The following is a 20,606-nucleotide window of genomic DNA, read 5'->3' as shown; positions in this document are numbered from 1 at the left end:
CATGTTTACGTCAAGATGAAACGGATTGGGATTCGTAAACGACTCATTTCAATGATTCAGAGTCGACTCTTTGCAGGATGTTTTCATTCATTTAGAGCTGTGTTACACACTGCATCAAAAGGTAATTTAAAAAAATTCATAATAGCGGCACTAAAACGAATCAAAAAAGTTATTTATTTATTTACGGTAGGAAATTTACAAAATATCTTCATGGAACATGATCTTTACTTAATATCCTAATGGTTTTTGGCATAAAAGAAAAATCTATAATTTTGACCGATACGATGTATTGTTGGCTATTGCTACAAATATACCTGTGCTACTTATGACTGGTTTGTGGTCCAGGGTCATATATTTGTGGTCATGCTAGTGTGTGCTCTGTACCTGTCCAGCATCTTGGTGCTGGCTCGCTCCAGCTTCTCCAGTATCTGAGGGAGTTGAGTGTCATCATCACACGACGGCCCCCAGCCGAGCACCCGCGCCAGGTCATTCCCGGTGCCCAGCGGCAGAACGCCCAGCTGGCACTGTCAACGAGAGACAGTTCAGATCACCGCGCCAGTTCATTAAGAAATCCTCATAAACATCTGCTCTGATACTCTCGTGTTAGCGACAAGTTTACTTTCAATCGTCAGGACATGGTGCAGTACTTTTCAATTACCTGTTTGTGAAGATTTAGTTTATCGATTTCAGACAGGACCCAACCGACGCTTCCATCTCCACCGCACACCAGGATTCGGAAGTTATCGAACTTTTGGAACAAGCGAAGACTTGAAAAGAGAAAAGAACTATTTAACAGACACAAACTCATAAACACTTCTCAAAAGGTGTCACAAAGTTAAAGGGATCAAGTGAGATTAGGTTTGGGTGGTTGATGTGGTGTGACTAAACTACTTTAAACAGCATTTTTCTAATTCTTTTTTGTAATCATTATGCCTGCAGTTTGTATGAGCTTAGACAACAGTATATGGAAAAATTGATTTGGATCATTAAAATGAGCCAAAAAGGTGATTAGAACTGGAGGAAAAATGTAAAAAAAAAATGATTATGGGACTTGAAAATTACACTTTAGATTATACTTTCATATAGCTTTAGTATGTTGATGTATAAAAAGTCCTATCTTATGTCAACTACCTATTTTGTAAAGAAGTAAAAAAAAAACACTTATTTGCTTCTAAGACGATAGTCAGTAGTTTACTTCCTATGACCTTTTACATCCTGGTCTTACCCTAAATGAGGTCCACCGTTGACCAGGTCAAAGACCTGAGCGGGATTGAGCAGCTGTTTGAAGCGACGCAGGAATTTTACCCCTTGGTTGTCTCCGCTTTTTGAGTTGACAAACACGAGGAGTGGACTAGCGCATGATGGGGGACAGGTGGCCTTCCAGAAACCTGACGCAGGAAAATAGCAAAAAAGATGAGAGACTTTTTATCTCTAATAGCTTCTTCAACAGGTAGATACCTTATTTTGGCCAAATACTAAGGCAACACCATCCTTCCTAAAAGAAGATAATCCCAGAACGCACTGAAGTGAACGAGGATGGTGGATGAAGTGAGTGAAGTAAACATAATCTATTCTTTACTGGAAAATATCCATAAATTAGTTCTGTCAAGTTAAAAATGTATTATTTTACTCAATATTTCTGGATGTGGGTTTTGTATGTGAGTCTCACGTTATCTTAGCAACAAGCTGATGTTAAATGCCAAAATGTCACTGATTCATTTGTAAAAACTGATTTACTGTAAAACTGATTTCTAGTGACACACTACAATTCATGGCAATTGAAATAGTAACTGAAAATATTCAGCAGAAAAAAATACTAAAAATGACCAAAACGCAATGTTTTATTATCGCTTCTCCAATGAAATGTTTTGATTGTGTAAAATTTGTTAGGATAGACGACTCGTTGCTGAAGAACTTTATTACAACTAGTTTAGTTTCTCACCTGAAAACAATTACCCAGTTAAGCAAATTTAATTACCAACACTTTATTTTCAACTTCGGTTTTCAGCTAAATTTATATATATATATATATATACAGTGGTGTGAAAAAGTGTTGGCCCCCTTCCTGATTTCTTGTTTTTTTTGCATGTTTGTCACACTTTAATGTTTCAGATCATCAAACAAATGTAAATATTAGTAAAAGATAACACAAGTAAACACAACATGCAGTTTTTAAATGAAGGTTTTTATTATTAAGGGAAAACAAAATCCAAAACTACATGGCCCTGTGTGAGAAAGTGTTTGCCCCCTAAACCTAATAACAGGTTGGGCCACCCTTAGCAGCAACAACTGCAATCAAGCGTTTGCGATAACTTGCAATGAGTCTGTTACAGCGCTGTGGAGGAATTTTGGTCCACTCATCTATGCAGAATTGTTGTAATTCAGCCACATTGGAGGGTTTTCGAGCATGAACCGCCTTTTTAAGGTCATGCCACAGCATCTCAATAGTGATAAACCACAGTTTTAACAGGGGGGCAAACACTTCTTCACACAGGGCCATGTAGTTTTGGATTTTGTTTTCCCTTAATAATAAAAACCTTCATTTAAAAACTGCATGTTGTGTTTACTTGTGTTATCTTTAACTAATATTTAAATTTGTTTGATGATCTGAAACATTAAAGTGTGACAAACATGCAAAAAAATAAGAAATCAGGAAGGGGGCCAACACTTTTTCACACCACTGTTTATTTATTTTTTTCAGCTTAACTTTGATTTTGGTTTCAGTGTTTATAAATGTTAGTGCATTACTATTGATTTCACGTACTGAAAAATTTGAGTAAGTTTATTACTATTGCAGTTTAGTAATAAATAGTTTATTACTACAACTATTATTAGCTTAGCTTAACATAGTAATAATTGTGAGAGAGCTTATATCAGTTTGTGTGTTCCCTGCAATCGCTGGTGACACCACGCTTACTAATCAAACTTCAAGAACTAAATGTCAGAACGTGCATGCTAAAAAAGTTAATGCTGAGATTTTTGTTGACCGCATGTTGCTTAGGAACAGTTTTCTTCATGCCTGGACAAGGATGAATCACCGAGAAAGGAGTGGAAAGGGTTTTGTGCTGCAGCACAAGGAAAAGCAAACCATCATCCTAGTATGTTTTTGCTGGAAATGATGTGTACTCTAGTGTGTAAATAATCCGGCACTATGCCTTCTTTGTCATTAGAGCCGGGCTGAGTGAGGAGCTGTCATACATGCTTGCACTGGAGGCGATCACGTGCATGCATTGCAGCATGTGCGGTAAACAGTCTGAACATTCCAGTCGCTGCGAGCAAGAACCCGCTGTGTTTATGAGATTCACCATATGCACCATTTAGATTTTCACATTCCTGTCTCTCCGCTGCGGACGTATGGGAGGAATTGTTTGCATGTGGACACACTGCATCCATTCTGGGTACCTGCATGCATCTGTGCATACTGCATTATGTTTGCGTACATGGCTTTAAGCATGCATGAGTGTTAGTAAAGCTGACAGCTGCCCTCAAGCTCAGGTTTTCATGTTCTTCGTGTGGCTGCGAGCGGATACTCGCACGTGGGTGGATGTCTGTCAGTAGACCCCTTTAGGTCTAACAGAGCCCCACCTCCTCTTTCCCTTGCTCTCTCGCTATCTCTCTCGGAGGCAGGCTGAGGCAAATTGAGTCACGAAGCCTGAGCACGTGCCAAAGGCAGCCCTGAGCGAATTAAGACCCAGCTCTCCTCACCATCTAGCACTGAAGCGGGAGATTCCTTACACGTGAGGGACTCTCCTACTTTCCCATCACATTCTCATGCTTTCTGTATCCCTCGCTGCTTCTTTAGCAGCTTTACAGGGTTCAATCCGTCCGTTCCTCCTCCGTCCTTTTTAAACAGCCAAGGAACCACAAAGCGATCCAAAAATATATCAGGCGAAACTTCACAGCTATTGATTTTCATTACATTTCTGTCTGCCCCCAACTAATCTCTATATCCGATATGTGCTCCGCCAATTAAAGTAGCAGGACCTTTGAGGTTCTGATCAATAGTGGATGTCCTCATCTCTCACAAGGTTTGACTTGGCCAGATGAAAAGCCTGAAACCACCAGTCGTGTCTGAAACCAAGCTGCTAATTACTTAAAACCCATTGACACCAAGAACGATAACTATAGCGATAACTATATTATCATCCACACCAACACACGATAACATATGTTAATTATAAACAGCGTGCTGCAGTTTTGTCATTTACCACTTTAAATGCTCAAGCTCTTTAAAGTTGGATGGATTCTAATTGGCTGTCAATGGTTTTATTGTTCCATCAGCTGAAAACAAAAAACATTCTGAAAGTGATTCCTGCGATATTGTTCCTCTATAGCTTTAGTTGTGATGTGGACATCACTATAGAATTTGAGTGAATATTAAAATGTGATCTTATAGTAATCATTATAGTTATCATCCTTGGCATAAATGGCACTTTTACATAAAGCTAATGAAAGGTAACTGGTTTCAGACCGGATTCTACATTTGTGGCCACATTAGTGATATTCCAGGGAAATTTCATATAGGCCTACAAAAAGTCCATTATTTATTCTCAATACTGTAGTGATGTATAAAGCACAACTCACACAGAAGCCACTTTTAAACCAAGCAGCTTTCTGTTGATCAGCACAGCGAATTTTAACTTGAACATGAGCGAAATCTGTGTATGGACATTTTCGCCGTCATGGAAAACTGAACACGCACATTCCTATTAAAATTACTATATTTCTACTGTGAAATTTTGCCAAGCAACGATAAATGTAACTTTACCTTAAAGGAACACTCCACTATTTTTGAAAATAGGCTAATTTTCCAACTCCCCTGGAGTTAAACAGTTGAGTTTTACCGTTTTCGAATCCATTCAGCCGATCTCCGGGTCTGGCGGTAGCACTTTTAGCTTAGCTTAGCATAGCTCATTGAATCTGATTAGACCGTTAGCATCTCGCTTAAAAATGACCAAAGAGTTTCTATATTTTTCCTATTTTTCATTACATTTCTGTCTGCCCCCAACTAATCTCTATATCCGATATGTGCTCCGCCAATTAAAGTAGCAGGACCTTTGAGGTTCTGATCAATAGTGGATGTCCTCATCTCTCACAAGGTTTGACTTGGCCAGATGAAAAGCCTGAAACCACCAGTCGTGTCTGAAACCAAGCTGCTAATTACTTAAAACCCATTGACACCAAGAACGATAACTATAGCGATAACTATATTATCATCCACACCAACACACGATAACATATGTTAATTATAAACAGCGTGCTGCAGTTTTGTCATTTACCACTTTAAATGCTCAAGCTCTTTAAAGTTGGATGGATTCTAATTGGCTGTCAATGGTTTTATTGTTCCATCAGCTGAAAACAAAAAACATTCTGAAAGTGATTCCTGCGATATTGTTCCTCTATAGCTTTAGTTGTGATGTGGACATCACTATAGAATTTGAGTGAATATTAAAATGTGATCTTATAGTAATCATTATAGTTATCATCCTTGGCATAAATGGCACTTTTACATAAAGCTAATGAAAGGTAACTGGTTTCAGACCGGATTCTACATTTGTGGCCACATTAGTGATATTCCAGGGAAATTTCATATAGGCCTACAAAAAGTCCATTATTTATTCTCAATACTGTAGTGATGTATAAAGCACAACTCACACAGAAGCCACTTTTAAACCAAGCAGCTTTCTGTTGATCAGCACAGCGAATTTTAACTTGAACATGAGCGAAATCTGTGTATGGACATTTTCGCCGTCATGGAAAACTGAACACGCACATTCCTATTAAAATTACTATATTTCTACTGTGAAATTTTGCCAAGCAACGATAAATGTAACTTTACCTTAAAGGAACACTCCACTATTTTTGAAAATAGGCTAATTTTCCAACTCCCCTGGAGTTAAACAGTTGAGTTTTACCGTTTTCGAATCCATTCAGCCGATCTCCGGGTCTGGCGGTAGCACTTTTAGCTTAGCTTAGCATAGCTCATTGAATCTGATTAGACCGTTAGCATCTCGCTTAAAAATGACCAAAGAGTTTCTATATTTTTCCTATTTAAAACTTGACTCTGTAGTAGCTCCCTGTGCAAGCAGGTGGTCACGTTGGTTATGTTGATGGAAGTTAGCCTATTTTCAGGCGCTGCGTAATATCATTGCGCCTGCTGCACCCATGGTACGGCATGGCAGAAAAGTTCCTTGATTATTACGCCGGAATGAGAGTATAGTTCCTAGCCATATCGGCCAAGAAAATCGCAACTTTTCATTTTCCGTCGGTCTTAGTACACGATGTAGCTACAGAAGAGTCAGAAACTCTTTGGTCATTTTTAAGCGAGATGCTAACGGTCTAATCAGATTCAATGATCTATGCTAAGCTACAGCTAAAAGTGCTACCGTCAGACCCGGAGATCGGCTGAATGGATTGAATGAACTGTTTAACTCTTGGGGAGTTGGAAAATGAGCCTATTTTCAAAAATAGTGGCGTGTTCCTTTAAGGCATGTATATGCAAAGCATTGTGATGTTATGTGTATTTAAACTGACAGTAATTTGTAGCAAAAAAGCAATCAGAAGTCATTAATTTTCAATGTTTTCTGCTGTCTGATTAGGTTAGATGCTGCAGTCAACTAGGAACCTCTAAGCAAACTTCAGCCAATGAATCACTGTTAGAGTGAAACTAAAATCTAGTCGTTTTGAATGCTACAAGTGAATTTAGGAATCACAACATTATAATGTACATAATAATGTACAGCATGAAAAATTAATATTCATTTTGAGATTTGCAAAACATTTTAACAGTGTACAATATTAATTATAAATAATGTTTAAAATTAATACTTAATGTAATGTTTTAAAGATTAACTAAGTAGAATAGATGATGACAAAGGCAAAAAAAATTAAAACAGGACAAATGAGCATGAACTATTAAATATACAATATTTTCCCATATAAGTGAATTCAAATATGGCAACGTATGGCTGCACAAAATCTAATTGCAATTTTTTTCTGATAAAAGTTGTGATTGCAACTTGTTGTGATTTTAAAAAAGCCCCAGATTTGCTATTCTTGATTGTAAGGCTGCACAAGTTGGCCAAAATGTTGTGATTATATTATTATTAATATTTATTTATCTATATTATTATATATTTATATTATTATTATTTTAAAAACACACTGGATCACAAGTTGTTTGCGTGTAAAAGAACACACACAGCACTTTTTTAAATTAAATCACAGTCATGTCATGATTTCGGTTTTATTTTGATTAATCATGCATCCTTATGTTACAATATTCTGAGCACCCTAAATTTACATTTTTTAAGCACTTTTTTTTCAGCTTTCGGACAAAGCCATTGAGCTATTTTTACACCTATTGTTAAGAATGAAGCAGCTCTAAATAGCATTCATACAGCTGTCAATAAAAGGCAATGTGCAATTTCCTGGAAATCAGTGGCATATTCTCTACCACAGGCTGACTGAGCAAACAAGCAAGGTATGAATCCTCAGCAGCAGGTTAATAATGCAGAAAGAGATGGAGAAAGAGAGAGCTGGCTATGGAAGAGCGCTTTTGTTTGCTCTCGTCTTGAATTTTCCAAGCACATGGTCCACCAGAGGCTGTTGTGTTTACATGCGTCAGGACAAGATGCTCTAAGGGAAAGTGACTTTCCACACCGCCCTGACATATACAGGAGAGATGGGAAAGAAAAATAAAGGAACATGGGCACAGAGTGTCTCTCAGAAGGGGAAAAACACATTCTATATGCATGATCAAATCAGAAGAGGTCAGAGGTATAATGAAAGAGATATTGCTCTTCGTGCAACCTGGGATTAGCAAAGCTAATGAGCTCCATCTATAGCAGTCCTCTACCTGAGTTCCTCCCACCACTTCACATGCACACACACGCCAATTCATAATCATACATCATATTCAGAGCGGGATCATGCATAAGCACGCAATCAGCCTTGAGTGGCCTCAAGGCCTCAAGTGACCTTGACCTTTTGAAATGAAAGGGTTTCATGTACAATGAAAACACACTGAAACTTTAATAACTGAAAAGTTCTCCCAAGACCAAAAAAAAAGAAAAGAAAAAAATTAATTAATAAATTAAAAATAAATAAATCTAAAATAACCAGTAAAAAAAAGGCTAGTGGACGCTCAGAACAACCTGTTTTATAGCTTTTTTTATTAATTCATTCTTGCTTTCTTTCTTTTTTCTAAGATATATATATATATATATATATATATATTAATAATAATAATAATAATAATAATAATGATTTCATTAAAAAAATTAAAGGACGAATAAACAGTATGATATTTGGGATATTCTCACCCAAATACAGCACATTTATTTTATAAATAATATCATTTAAATTATTAATTCAATTAATGTTTTGGCAAAGACATATGTAGTAGTAGTAGTAATAATAATAATGATAATAATAATAATAATGATAATATTTTGTTATTTATAAACATCTTTCCCGAGCTCAAGGTTGCTTAAATAATAATAATAGTAATAATGATAATTAAAATAAATAAATAAATAAATAATAACTAAAAATAAAACTGAATAAATACAATAGTCATTTTAATTATTTACACTCAAATACAGCATATTTATTGTATGTATGTATATGTCATTATTAAATCATTATTAAAGTAATAAATTAAATTATTATTTAGCACATATTAGCACATTAATAATTTATTTTATATATATAATAATAATAATATATTCATTTAAAAAATAAAAATAATTAATAAATTAAATAAAATAATTTAATTATTCTTATTTAAATACAGCATATTTATTGTAAAAGATAATATTATTAATATTAACACATTAAATTAATATTCATCAATATTTACGTGTAGACTAGAATAATCCCTCTCAAAACCACTCCTGTGAAAAGAAAAGTCTTACCGTCTGAGTCGATGCTGTTGAGGGCGGTAGGGGGGATGATGGACACTTTGCACTGGCCGAGGGGACATTTGCGGGGGTAGAGATCCATGCATGCCGTGTGCACCTGTCCAAGCACAGACAGCTTTTAGAGTTCACAAGCTCTCTGAACTGAAGTAGTCATAAGGGATTCTGGTATATGCAGTTCTTACCATGGCCTTGCACCATAAACAACGCCAGTCCTGCAAGCGCAGCACGCTGCCACAGGTTTTGTCACAAACGGCACACTTAGCACTGACAGGCAGGTTGCCTTCCAGCCATTGGTGTGGCATCGCAATCTACAAGAATAGAATGTAATAAAAATTTACACCATCAGTTCTGCTATTCAGTCAACGGTTATGCATTAGCTCACTGAACCACGGGCTTTATGAGACTCACCCCATCCTCGTCCTCAATGATGTCCTTGCCGATAGAGGCCAACGTTGTCCATTTGCAGTTGTTGGTGGCCCTGACTGCGCATCTTTTGTGGGCCTTGAATTTACACACTGGAAGAGAGTAATGTGAAAACTGCTTATGAGTCTGGCCAGCAGTAACCTTGAGCTGCTTCTATGACAATCAAGTATTTTCATTTCTGCAGAAGAAATATGAGGTGATAAAAGATGTCTGGAAAATGCTTCCTAAATCAAGCTAAAATTAAACTGCACAATATACAGTGATCAACTGAGGGAAACATTGAAGACTAACTCATTTCTTTAATCAAAGAACAGGGGCCACGTGGAGTAGACAAGCACTGTACAAAAAATAATCATTATCTGTCATTCTGATGGATTGGCTTTCTGTCAGGCTCTATTATAATTCTTTGTTATTTTCATTTTCCTAAAAAAATCCTAAAAGTCTAACCAAGGCTGCATGCATAAATAAAAAAATACATTAAAATTGTGAAATATTATTACAATTTAAAATAATTGTTGTCTATTGCAATGTATTTTATAATGTAATTTATTCCTGTGATGCAAAACTGAATTTTCAGCATCATTACTCGTCTTTTGTGCCACATGATTCTTCAGAAATTATGCTAATATGCTGATTTGATGCTCAAGACACATTTTTATTATTATCAATGTTGAAAACAGTTGTGCTGCTCAATATTTTTGTAGAAACATTTTGAAGCTTAGAATTTTTTTTTCTTTTCTTCAGAATTCTTGATGGCTAGAAAGTTCCAGCATTTATTTGACATAGATAAATGTCTGTCAGTTACTGTCACTTTTGATCAGTTTAATGTGTCTTTATCACATGGCACAGCTGATTGGTTCTCTCCTGTATTGGTAGCTCAACATTCAAATATATGACTAGAGCTTGCCGTAGCAGTTGCAGCTTGCTTCAGAAACCCTCCACCTTCCCCAGCTCCACCTGTATAGATCTGCTACGATGTATTCATGTATGATGGGGGTTATTTCATGTATGTTATATTTGCAGCAGCAATATTTCTTACATGCTCACAGCAGCATGTTCTGGATGTTTTGGCAGTAGCTAGTCTCGGTACTTGCTCTGCTGCAGCAGCAGCGTAGCAGATCTATTCCGCCAAGACCAAATACATTAACATTGTCATGTACATTACAATACCAATCCCTCCGAGAGTTGTCATGACAGAATTCCATTTATATATGTAGATTTTGCCTTGATATTCCCATTTTCATTTTCCTAAAAAAATCCTAAAAGTCTAACCAAGGCTGCATGCATAAATAAAAAAATACATTAAAATTGTGAAATATTATTACAATTTAAAATAATTGTTGTCTATTGCAATGTATTTTATAATGTAATTTATTCCTGTGATGCAAAACTGAATTTTCAGCATCATTACTCGTCTTTTGTGCCACATGATTCTTCAGAAATTATGCTAATATGCTGATTTGATGCTCAAGACACATTTTTATTATTATCAATGTTGAAAACAGTTGTGCTGCTCAATATTTTTGTAGAAACATTTTGAAGCTTAGAATTTTTTTTTCTTTTCTTCAGAATTCTTGATGGCTAGAAAGTTCCAGCATTTATTTGACATAGATAAATGTCTGTCAGTTACTGTCACTTTTGATCAGTTTAATGTGTCTTTATCACATGGCACAGCTGATTGGTTCTCTCCTGTATTGGTAGCTCAACATTCAAATATATGACTAGAGCTTGCCGTAGCAGTTGCAGCTTGCTTCAGAAACCCTCCACCTTCCCCAGCTCCACCTGTATAGATCTGCTACGATGTATTCATATATGATGGGGGTTATTTCATGTATGTTATATTTGCAGCAGCAATATTTCTTACATGCTCACAGCAGCATGTTCTGGATGTTTTGGCAGTAGCTAGTCTCGGTACTTGCTCTGCTGCAGCAGCAGCGTAGCAGATCTATTCCGCCAAGACCAAATACATTAACATTGTCATGTACATTACAATACCAATCCCTCCGAGAGTTGTCATGACAGAATTCCATTTATATATGTTGATATTCCCAATATTAACATTTTCAATAAGTACATTTCTTTAATGACACTGAGTAAGCCAGTTACATTTATTGTGCAGCACTGGCAATAACATATGCATTACTATTTTCAAAGTTTGAAAAAAAAAATAGTTTTTCTAATCTCTATTAGCATCCATTACTCTATGAGTCTTTATAAAGTAGGGAAACAATAGACTGGTTGTCTTATTTTTCTATCTGTCATGACAAAGCATTTTGAATTATGTATTGATTTCTTCTAAATTCTGGAAACTTTCAGCTCACTCGACCTCTAAACCACACAGGCGCTGTTTTTGTCCTCACCAGTGGTGTGGGTGAGGTCCAATAAGCTAATGGCCGATAGTTCTTTGTTGATTTCCTCTATTAAATTGCATTGCAGGTCTAATCAAGTTAGCAATGTTCATCTGGTCGTTTCCAGAAGGAGAATTAAGTGGCTGATTGATTGGCTGGCTGGCTTCCTACTCCATAATGTACGCTTCAGCACATTATCGTGGCCACCTCCAATCCTACGAACTTAAAATGCATACTCAGCTGTTTCCCAACATAGATGCCACAATCAGTGCAGATGTCTCTACAAGAGAACCACTAAACATCCTGTACGTTCAGGGTCCGAGCTGTTCTGTACACGCAGGGCTGACTGGCGCCCACAGTCCAAGAATCAGACCCTGAAAAGGCATAAAATCCAGTTAAATCAGCCCATCTCAGTGTCTGAGCGCATTACGCCTCCATATGCTGCCGGGGCTTCTAATGTCCTGTAGGATTACACAGATTTGTGGTGACACGGCTAATCACGTCAGCGCAGAAGAGCATTTAGCCCAGCCAAGCCCTGCTAGCCGGGACGCCACACAGTCACCACAGAAAGTGTTTCCTTCCTAGCGTTTTCCAGCACCAGAATGGATACTGCATGGGCTGAACGGGGCTGTTTACAGGAAAGGAAGCCCAGCGCTTATGGTATGTCCGACGCTGAGAACTTCTACTTTCTGCAATGCCGTTCCTCAATAATAAATGAGGAGACTCATCTATTGAGACGAGACGAGAGAGTGCGCATCCTCTTCAGAGAATCATAATGCCAATCAGAGAGCGCTTCATCTCGCTTGAGCTCCGCTCTCATCTTGTAATCAGAGCTGGTCTACGCTCAGACCATTTCACATGGCTCTGAAAACAAATCTCCAATAAATCACTCTAATGTCATTTTCAGGCCTGTTAGCAAACCATTTACAGACAATTCAGTAATGCCGAGTGAACGTAAGACTGTTTACGATGCGCTGCTAATGGACAGGATGTCTCTGTCAAATTAGAGAGTGAGAAATATCGAGTTTGCCTCTTTTGTTGGGGCCCATGTCTCACATCAATCCTTATTGATTGGCTGCTGCAGGAAATCGAAGTGAAATATAAGCAGCAATGATTGTTCTAAACTTCAAGTCTCTCAACTTGGTGAATCCTGCTGAAAAGACCAGTGTAGGCCTGAATGAATTCCTATGCTGGACCAAACTGCTAAGAACTGGCTGGCGAACCTGGTTAAGCTAGTCAAGAAGATTTGTTGGGACACCAGCGCATCAAACGTATGCTGCTGACTAGCTGAACACTTATGTCTGGCCTTTGTTATCCTGTTTCAAAGTTAATTCCCAGTGCCTTGTTTGGCCAACATGATTAGGTGTAAGACCGGACAAGAGTCTGAGCCCACAATCATATTTTCAAGGTCTTGGTCAACCCTGTTCAGGTCTCGGTCTTGACTCGTATTCAACTCTGTTTAGGTCTCAGTTTTGACTCAGACTCAACACTCTTTAGGTTTCAGTCTTGATTCCGACTCAACCCTGTTCAGGTCTCGGTCTTGACTTGTATTCAACTCTGTTTAGGTCTCAGTTTTGACTCAGACTCAACCCTCTTTAGGTTTTAGTCTTGATTCTGACTCAAACCTGTTCAGGTCTCAGTCTTGACTTGTATTCAACTCTGTTTAGGTCTCAGTTTTGACTCAGACTCAACCCTCTTTAGGTTTTAGTCTTGATTCCGACTCAACCCTGTTCAGGTCTCGGTCTTGACTCGTATTCAACTCTGTTTAGGTCTCGGTTTTGACTCAGACTCAACCCTCTATAGGTTTCAATCTTGATTACGACTCAACCCTGAACCTTAAGTATCGGTCTTTACTCAGACTCAACCATTCTCCAGTCTTAGTCTTGACTCAGACTCAACCCTCTTCATGTCTTGGTCTTAATCCAGACTCAAACTACTTGGGTCTCGATCTGGACTCAGACTCGAATGAGCTGGTCTCGACTAAAAAATAAAGCTTGTGTTGATTTTACAAGAATATGAACTAATTACCAATTAACTCCACTTTGGAAGTCAATAAGCTGAAATGATTACGAAATAATGATGCATACTTGATACTATATATTGAGAAAAGCTTCATCTGTGTCTATAGCTGCTTTCAAATCATGTTGGAATGATACAATTTTTCATTGTGGATGTTGATTGTACAATTTAATTCAGACGCATATAGTATTGTGTACTACTATTAATGAAAATTGATGAAGCATGTCAGAAAATACAACCTATTTAGCCAGTTAATGAAGCAAATACATTGTAACAGTGCAAGAAAGATGAAAACATAAAGCAAGAACTACAGACCTAAAATATTTTAATTTTGTTGCATTACTGCTAAAAAGCGTCCTGTATTTGCCAATAAGCCAAAAAGACAGGAAGAAATATGAAAGTGCTTAGCTCAAGCATTTTTTTCTGACCAGATTCATTTAAATGCACATTTCTGTCAGAACTTATCAAAAGGACTTAAAAGATTAAATTAGATTAGATTATATTAAAAGCAGAATATTTTCAAAGACTAACACAGTTAGACTAAAGACTAACCTTATTGATTTTTTAAAACAGTTCATATTTAATAAAAATATTAAGGAAGCATTTAAACATTATTTTATTCATCAGATTCATTAAGGGCCATCCACAGAACAAACAGTCCAGAGTCAACTGTTACTGTAGCTGTAATTTAGCACAGCTAGAATGCTACAATCAGCATCCAGGACTGCAATTATCAGTTTTGTAAATAATCTTTCTCGTTCACTCAGTAGTCCACTCTAATGCCATTGTCTGCGAATAGCCGAAACAAAAGCAATTTCCATGTGAACGCAAGCGGATCTTGGGTTTGAAGATGGTAATGAGAGGTTTGTTGAAAGAAATGAGATCATCTTTCCACAGTAACACATACAGTAATTAATACTCAGGAGTGAGTCTGCTTGTTGGAAACGCAAACGCCGTGACAACAGCACTGCAAAGTGCTCCTAAATTATTGCTCTCTAGAACACTGCGACCACACGCAGAACCACACAAATCCACTTTTGTCTAATGCAACGTGACCCCAGGAAACTGTCGTACTAAATGGCGTCTTGATGTTTTGGTGGAAAATCAACATTTGGAAACATTAGGATGGCAGTGATGACGAGGCTTGTATTATTCACAAAGCAGTGTGAGTTTCACTTGCATTTCTCATTAAAACTGAGGCGTGAGTGAGAGGCTTACTATTTTTACTTCCTGCTATGTGAGAGCCAATGAAAGTCAGCCGAGTTTAATGAGCACCATCTGCATATCTCTGAAAGTAATTAGCACTCTCTTTCCACATGATGTCACACCATTAGCATGCATAATGCATGATCCTGGATGTGGTATTTTTAGTGAGAGTGTTTTAACCTGCCAGCATGTACTTAGAGGTGACTCTAGACATAACTCAAAAATAGCCACAAACTTCAACATCAAGATTTTATATGAAAACAAACAAACAAAAAGCTGTAAAATACACAAAATGTTCATGAATGTACACGGGAAAATATATATTTTAGGTGCTGTGATTAGTCATCATTTCTGTCAGTATTTTAAACAACTTTTATTTTATTTTATTTTACAGATTACCCTTTTATTCATAAGTATGTCCATATTGTGTATTCATATTTGACTCATGATATTCCATATATATATATATATATATATACATATTAGGGATGGGAAGATTCCCCAATTCGCTCTGTGCATTGGGCATTAAAAGTTTAAAAAGAGTGCATCGGCTACAAGTTGGCATTTATATCGCGATTCGCGTTGCATCGTTTCTAACATATTTGCATCAGTAAAAAAATATTTATTTATATATAATTACTAGTGGATGCGCTATACTTTTATTATTTAGAAAGTGACCAATATTTTATATGTAGATTGATTTCTCCTCTCTAAACTGTTTCTCAAGCGCGCTCTCTCATCACCGCTGCTGCTGCGTGAATATGACGAATCACAACACTACAGAGAGACCCGAGGAAAAACTGGGATTAAAGTCCAAAACCTGACTTGAAATAATCGAACAAGTCAATCGGGGCTAAAGCGGTACCATACACAATAAATTAAGTTCACACAATGTCACTAATTTATGCACGCTTATTCTTAAGCAGCCCTTAATGTCGATCATGGATCAAATCGATCCACCATGGCTAACAGCGAATATATCTGTGCGGTTTAATGCATCTGAGACGTTGTGCATAACGGACATGTCACAGTTGAATTCTCCATGTGTAAATGTTAGACAGTCATGCAAATATATAAATTTTTGCTGTCAGGAGTGGGCGAGGCTTACACGAGAGCAACGACCGCAGCTGCACGCATGTGCGCTAAACAAACGGAGCGCAATAATTTTGAGTAAAATATACATTTTGTTAAAATATTTGTTGTTGGACATTAAATGTGTCTTTTGTAGATTTTTAAACCTACATGTAAGTGTATTTTTATGAGTAAGAGTATATGAGTAGCAGTAACTGTAAAGGGACTATTGTAATAGGTAAATCAAATGTAAGTTAGTACAGTCCTAATTATTAAGCTCAAATGAGTTAATGTGTGTTTCTTATCGTTTCTTCATTATTTATTTTTAATTCAGTGATTTTAACTTTTAATTTAGTTATTTTAATGCTTTAAAGAATAATTTTAGATTGTTCTAATGTTCTAATGTTCTGCTATCTGTTCCGCAAACTATAAAAGGTGCAGCTGTCATAAAACCAGAGAGAAAGGCTGCACGGCTAGAAACTGTAAAAAAAGTCAAATAATAGTATGTGAGAGAGTGGTAATATAATTCCTTTCCTATTGGTCAGTGTTAGAGGAACATATTAGTCTGACAGCCTGCTTTAGACCAGGTTACTTTCCCAGCATAAGTTGCCACAGTGACTAAGCTTGATGTTAAATTTGCTTTATGGAACCAAATCATTTGACAATGAGTCAGACTAACTGAAATAAGCCTGGCTTATTTGATAAATGTGTTTTATAAAACAGGCCTCGAGGCATTAAAAGTGATCATATTTTCTCCATTGCATCGTATTACATCGAATCGCATTGTGTTGAATTGAATCGAATCAAAATCGGATCGCACTGCATCGTAACAGGGGTGAATCCTATCGCATCAGTAGCTGCTTCATATGTATCTTTAATGTATCGTATCGTATATCGTATATATATATACATTTTTATTTATTACTTTTATTTAGTTTTGGATATTTTAGTACTTCAAGTTAATCTAAATGAAAATGACAAATGTTGTCTTAGCAACTAGCTGAAATAAAACAATTTTAAGTTTGACTTTTTTCAAATATATATATATATATATATATATATATTTTTTTTCACTTAATGTTTATTTTGTTTTAATTAATGATTTTTTTATGTTTTTTTTCTTTTACTTTTAGTTAATGGTAATATAATATAATATAAATATTATTTTTTTTTGTTTTCATTGTTTTTGTTGTTGTTTTTTTCTAATACACAGCTGCTTTTGAACTACCATCAGCTGAAAAATGCCCACATATGGTGTAGCATCTAACAGTAGGATCTAACTACTGAAATTAACCAGAAAAACCTTTTACTTTTCAATAATTCACCTTCAATCCGTCTTTTCAACCCTTCCCTTCCATTCCCCCTTTATAAGATCCCAAAAATTCCAGACAGATCAAATCCAATCTCATTCTACAAGCCCATTCTAATTATCGTTGAATATCCTATTTCATTCAAAAAAGATGTCAGATTACTGAAGCACAGTTGGCTGTGATTGGTGTTTGAAGTTGACTTTAAAAGTGGTTCTGCGGCAGACAGGTGGAGTGTTCAGTATACCTGCTTGAAAAGGATTTTTATATCTGCAATCTCAACCGTTTTTATCTGATTGATGTGCATTTTAATATAAAAAGCAAACACATCATATCCTTGAAGTGGAAATTATAAACAAATAAAAGACAGATACCCGGCGTCAGTGTATCGATTTATTATTACATTGTGTTTCTGTCCAGATCTTTTCCCCATCTCAATTAGCTGTGCTTCTGCACTAAGTAGCTTTGACCAGTGCAATCCACTCTAATGCAGCCCTGAGCCATCCCTGACCACCCTTGACCAACTCTGATAAAAAAATTACACCTTTGGGGAAGGACAGCGAGCTGAGTGAAGCAGCTTCATAATTAAAGAGGGATTATCCGACACACGGGTTTGAGAAGCCGAGAGAGATGAACAGAGACCTACCTTCACAAGAGAGGCCATGAGAAGTGACCCCTGAGAGGCTGTCCCGACAGACGTTACAGAAGGTAGGGCGAGCGTGGGAGCAGGCATACCAGTTGTGCATCCCTGAGAAATGTTCCACATTAAACTGTGCCGTCTAGCAAAGGAGAAGTTAAGACAAATTGGCAGTGCCAGGATAAGACTTTTTCAGAGCCCTTAAAACAAAGGCTAAATTTTTCAGCTCTCATACACAAACATGCATCACACAGACTGGCACACATTTAACAGCCGCAGGTGTATGACACACAACCCTCCGGCATGCAACACCACACCGGCATGGGCATCTACCTGCAGTACCCTAAAGGAACAGAACAGTGATTTAAGAGGCCAGTTGACGGTTTGATGCGTCGTGAATGTTAAAACAATTGAATAGGGAGGACGGTGCCCCCAGTCAGGGGTGCCAGCGGAGCGCTGGAGTTCTGGGTGTGGTATTGCAGAACACGGGGGCTGAGAGTCTTACATAACCATCTTCATCTCATATCAAAGTGAGCGTACAGTCAACACTCAACACTGCAGTCCGCTCTTTCATTTACTGGTGTCAGATGTTAAAAACCACCACATGCACACATGCACAATTAGAGTCGGTCAATTAGCAACAACAAACAGAGCAAAATACCTTTTTCCAGAACTATTTTAAACATAACATGATATCTATGCATAATATTTCAGATGCATATGAGAAGAGAAGAGGAAATCTGAAAGTAGGTATGTTTAGAAGCTGGATTTGAACACCCAAAGCATGTGGCGAAATACACAGGACCTGATTGAAAACAGTTGAGGGGATTCTAAGGCATGCATCTTAGAAGTGTGTTTGAAAAACAGTGATAGTTCAAGATGCAACTCAAGTCAAACAGCGTTCTTACCTCGTAATGCTCTCTGGATTGAACTGATTTCAGCGAGCTGATCCAGTCCTCCATTTCTTTCCTGTTCTCGGCGCACAGGATAAGCCTTCGGAACGGTGTAATTACCTACAGGGAGACAGAGATCCGGGGAGATGAGAGCGGAGCGTCTCACCCGCCTGCCTGACTGACTGCGACTGACAATGAGATCTCACCCTTCCCACTCTTTAAGACGAGGCTCGGGACAAGACCCCCCCACCCACCCCTCGCCTCCTCCTCGTCTCCTCTTTAACGGCCACCTCCACACCTCAGGTCTTTTCCTCTCGACTCATTTTGGATGCTTGAGCGAGATTTAGGCTGACAGGCGGAGAGCCCGAGAAAATGCTAAAAGCCTGTTTCATAACAGGGGCAGCCTCCAGGCGAGTCAACCCCTGCGCTTTTAATATCACTATAATTTATTGATATCGCCACCCTTAACATCTCCACATGCACACGGCAGCATAACAATTGTTTTCGCTGCAAAGCGTGTGGTGAAGCAGGTGATACAGTCTTTAGGGAATTACAGCTTACCACCTGCACCGAAGCAACAGCGCAGATTCCTACATAAATCACTTTCTCATTTTGGCCACTCTGGTTTTAAAGACGCGAGAGATTAATTTAGGTCATTTTTATTTTAGATTTACAATATTTTAGAAATGTTCGATGCAAAATATGACATTTGGTGGCCAGTTATCTCAGGATAAAACTGTGGGAATTCCCGATTTACAGTCTTGATCTGATTTTCGATCCTCAGATGTCGCTCTTTTATAGCTCAATAAGCTTGACTTGAAATTTCTGAGTGAAAATTCTGAAAATGAAAATTCTGTTATCATTTACTCACTCTCGTTCAAACCCTTAAGACTTTTGTTCAACTTCATCTTCAAATGAAGATATTTTTAATAAAACCTGAAAGATTTGTGTCCCTCCTTTGAAAGAGCATTCCACCAAATTTTCAAGCCTCAAAAACTTCATAAATGCAGCATAAAAGTCCTCCATATGAACCACAACCGCTTTATATGACGAACAGATTTAGGCTTTTATTCATATAAAACACTGATCACACATAAATAGAGCTCATTGTATGTTATAAGCAGAAGCTCAGATGTGCTTGCTTGATGTAAATGATGAGGTTTGTTCTAAACATCACCCAATTAAAGGTATAGTTCACCCAAAAATGAAAATTCTGTCATTAATTACTCACCCTCATGTCGTTCCAAACCTGTAAGACCTTTGTTCATCTTCAGAACACAAAGTAAGATATTTTTGATGAAATCCGAGAGCTTTCTGACCCTCCATAGACAACAAGGGAGCTACCATGTTCAAGGCCCAGAAAAGTAGTAAGGACAACCAATAAAATGGTCCATGTGACATCAGTGGTTCAACCTTAATTTTATGAAGCTATAAAATAATAGTCATTATTTTTGTTTTCTTTGCACACAAAAAGTATTCCCGTGAGCTTCATAAAATTACGGTTGAACCACTGATGTCACATGGACTATTTTAATGATGTCCTTACTACCTTTCTGGGCCTTGAACATGGTAGTTCCCTTGTTGTCTATGGAGGGTCACAAAGCTCTCGGATTTCAACAAAAATATCTTAATTTGTGTTCCGAAGATGAATTAAGGTCTTACGGGTTTGGAACGACAGAATTTAAATTTTTGGGTGAACTATCCCTTTAAGGTTAAACTTTTGATTAACATATTTGATGCGCTATGAGTATCTGTATTGATCAGCGCTTATATGTGAT

At 37.4% G+C, this 20,606-nt stretch overlaps 1 protein-coding gene across 1 annotated transcript in view; it reads right to left on the bottom strand.

Moving 5' to 3' along the window:
• dgkh (diacylglycerol kinase, eta) overlaps nucleotides 1–20,606 on the bottom strand; it is an 83,006-nt gene that overhangs the window by 24,030 nt on the left and 38,370 nt on the right. The window contains exons 4-11 of the mRNA XM_016231093.1: nucleotides 18,844–18,948; nucleotides 17,945–18,077; nucleotides 9,333–9,439; nucleotides 9,107–9,232; nucleotides 8,919–9,021; nucleotides 1,226–1,388; nucleotides 659–767; nucleotides 385–524 (exon numbers count right to left, since the gene is read on the bottom strand). Of these exons, the coding sequence (XP_016086579.1) occupies nucleotides 385–524; nucleotides 659–767; nucleotides 1,226–1,388; nucleotides 8,919–9,021; nucleotides 9,107–9,232; nucleotides 9,333–9,439; nucleotides 17,945–18,077; nucleotides 18,844–18,948 (986 nt within the window). The remainder of the gene's footprint in view (nucleotides 1–384; nucleotides 525–658; nucleotides 768–1,225; nucleotides 1,389–8,918; nucleotides 9,022–9,106; nucleotides 9,233–9,332; nucleotides 9,440–17,944; nucleotides 18,078–18,843; nucleotides 18,949–20,606) is intronic.

This window comes from Sinocyclocheilus grahami, unplaced genomic scaffold (assembly GCF_001515645.1).
Source record: "Sinocyclocheilus grahami isolate Dianchi unplaced genomic scaffold, SAMN03320097.WGS_v1.1 scaffold383.1, whole genome shotgun sequence".
NCBI classification, from domain to species: Eukaryota; Metazoa; Chordata; class Actinopteri; order Cypriniformes; family Cyprinidae; genus Sinocyclocheilus; species Sinocyclocheilus grahami.
Note: the sequence above shows the minus strand (reverse complement) of the source record. Positions and strands in the feature narration are given on the sequence as shown.